Source organism: Neomonachus schauinslandi, chromosome 9, assembly GCF_002201575.2.
Source record: "Neomonachus schauinslandi chromosome 9, ASM220157v2, whole genome shotgun sequence".
NCBI classification, from domain to species: domain Eukaryota; kingdom Metazoa; phylum Chordata; class Mammalia; order Carnivora; family Phocidae; genus Neomonachus; species Neomonachus schauinslandi.
In genome coordinates, this window is record NC_058411.1 from 120,761,867 (window position 1) to 120,764,332 (window position 2,466).

The following is a 2,466-nucleotide window of genomic DNA, read 5'->3' on the forward strand; positions in this document are numbered from 1 at the left end:
TAAATATAGACTTTCAAATATAAATAATTTCACATCAAGCTTAACAGGATAAAAACATGTAAACATACACACCTGGTTCTGGTCAGGTAAAACACAAAACCACAAGGTAACCACATGTTCAAGAGTGCACTTGAAGGGGAATGAGGGAAGGAACAGACATGTAAACAACAAAGATGAGCAGTTGTACCACAAAGGCCCTGCGAGGGTCCATTTCTTAAGGCTGTAGTAGCAAAAAGCTCCTTGTTCAGTTAAGACTTCTCCCTTCACCCTGTCACATTTATTCTTGAGGGACTTCAAAATGAGTGTGGAAATTCTGTAAACACTAGACTAGAACTGAGTCAATCCTGTTGAAAACAGAGATGACAAAATAAACCATAAACTACAGTAATATTCATTTCATCAAACAATAACTTTAAGGACTTTTTGTTACAGTTCACCACAGTAAAGCACCATAACCTTGAAATGGGGATGGACAAGAAAACAGAGATGAATGCTTTATAAAAATGGCTTCAATAGCCTCTGTGAATGATAGATGTGTCTATAAACAGAAAACAAGCAACAGCAGATGGCAGAGCCTTAGCACAACAGACCACATGCCACAGCATAATGCCACAGATCAAACTGAAAAAAATTTTCCCGCTCATAATGAAGCAAGTCCCACTGGTCCTCTGAGAAAGAAAGCTCATCATTTGCCAGTGAAAGAAAACACTTAAACAACAGATTGGCCAGCCGAAGCATGACAAGCTCTTTTTTACTGCTTTTAAAGGGTATCTCACCCTCTCCCACCTGAGTAGGCTCCAAAAGTTGACTGCAGTGAGCACCGGATTCCCCAGCACCCTGCCTCTGAGGATCCTCTCCCGGGCCCTCAGGGTCTGCATGCTTGTAAAAACAGTTCTCTCCAAATGGGCAGAAACCCCTGCCTTCAGCAAAATACCTGCAAGTCTTGTTGCTCATTGCCTCCTTGTACTGCTGAATAAGTTTCTGCTTCTCTTCCTCCTCCTCCACCCAGAACTCACTGGGAATGACAAAGTTGGAGGTGACCCTGCACTGTGGACAGGACTTGACGATCCTGTTGCCAAACTGTTTGTCAGTCCTCCACCTGCGGATACACTTAAGACAGTAGGTGTGGTTGCAGTTGGAGAGGATGCCAAAGCGGCAGTCACTGGGGTTGGCTTTCTCATAGACAACCTCCATGCAGATGCCACACACTTTGTCCATACTTCGCTGCACTGCAAACGAGAGTTCCATATCCTTCTCGTGTGCTTCAATGCAAGCCTTTATATGGTCTGCCCTCTGCACAGCATCCACAGGGTGCAAGACCTGAAGCCCACACATATCGCATATCTCTCCATGGAGATACATGCAGCTCTCCCCACGAAAGCACTGCCCCATGGCAGCATCCCGGCAAAGCTGCTGCCCCCTTCCCACTGCAATCTGTTCCCTCTCAGTCACTGAGCTCTGCAGAGGAGCCCTGGGAACAAAAGGGAAAATGCGGCCCCGGTAGGGTTGCCCAGGAACAAACTCAATGGCATTCTCCCAGCCTTCTGCACCTGCTCCTCCAGCAGCTTCAAGGCCTGCAGTGTCTCTCTCAGCTTCAAAGAAACCCCTTTCAGCAGCCAAGCCAATCACAGGCAAGGAGCAAGAGGACGCAGCAGGGGGGGCTTCCGCCACTTCCTGAGGCAGGGTCTCGGTATGCGCAGCCGTGCTAGGGCCTTGGTCTGCAGAGGCCCAAGGCGGTGAACCATGGCCCTCCCTGGCCAACTGCCGGCCTGAGAGGTCATGAGAGTAACGACAGTTCTCCCCCTCCTTGCAAAGCCCATGCAGATAATACCTGCAGGTGACTTGCTTCGTCCAGCTGCCACCACTCCGGCCCGGCAGCCGACTGGGCCCAGCCCCTCCCCCTGCAGCCTGCGCAGGCCTCAGACGTGACGTGCGGAGGGGGGCCGGACCTGCAGCTGCAAACTGCCGGAAGACCGGGCGCGTGCGGAGGGAAGGCCCAGTTGCACCCTCCCCTGCTGCCTCGGCACCCGGAGATGCCCCAGGTGTCTCAGAGGCTTCAGTGGGAGCTGCAGGCTCTTCCATGGCAGCTTCGTCTCCCCAAATGGTACCGGAACTTCTCCGGTGTCTCTTCCTTTAGGCTTGAGGCCCAGAGAGCCGGAGCTGGCACCGGGGTGTCTTATCTATGAAGTGTGCATCTCTTTTCCTTCTCCCCTGCTCTCTTCCTGTGACTATGGGTTCCTACTTCCTCTCTGGGCAGGCGCGGCGGACACTTCCTGTGGGGGCAACGTCAGTCCTCTATTCATTCTGTACGGTCCGTACAGCGTGTTCGGTGATTCCGTATCCTCCTTTGTTCTCGTCAGTCGGGGCTGCCCCGCCCCTTCCCCGGCCTTTGCCCTGCTCCTCTACACGCCAGCTGGCCGATCCCAATGCCTCTCGCTCGCGCGCTTCTCTGGAGGACGTAATCAC

At 52.1% G+C, this 2,466-nt stretch overlaps 1 protein-coding gene across 1 annotated transcript; it reads right to left on the bottom strand.

The window, feature by feature from the left end:
* Positions 1–576: 576 nt before the first annotated feature.
* On the bottom strand, positions 577–2,082 carry MKRN3 (makorin ring finger protein 3). Its single transcript, XM_021680432.1, has one exon. It carries the CDS (start codon positions 2,080–2,082, stop codon positions 577–579), a length of 1,506 nt encoding a protein of 501 aa, XP_021536107.1.
* Positions 2,083–2,466: the final 384 nt, after the last annotated feature.

Coding starts and splice junctions, on each gene's coding strand:
- MKRN3 (XM_021680432.1), bottom strand. CDS start 2,082: ATGGAAGAGCCTGCAGCTCCCACTGAAGCCTCTGAGACACCTGGGGCA.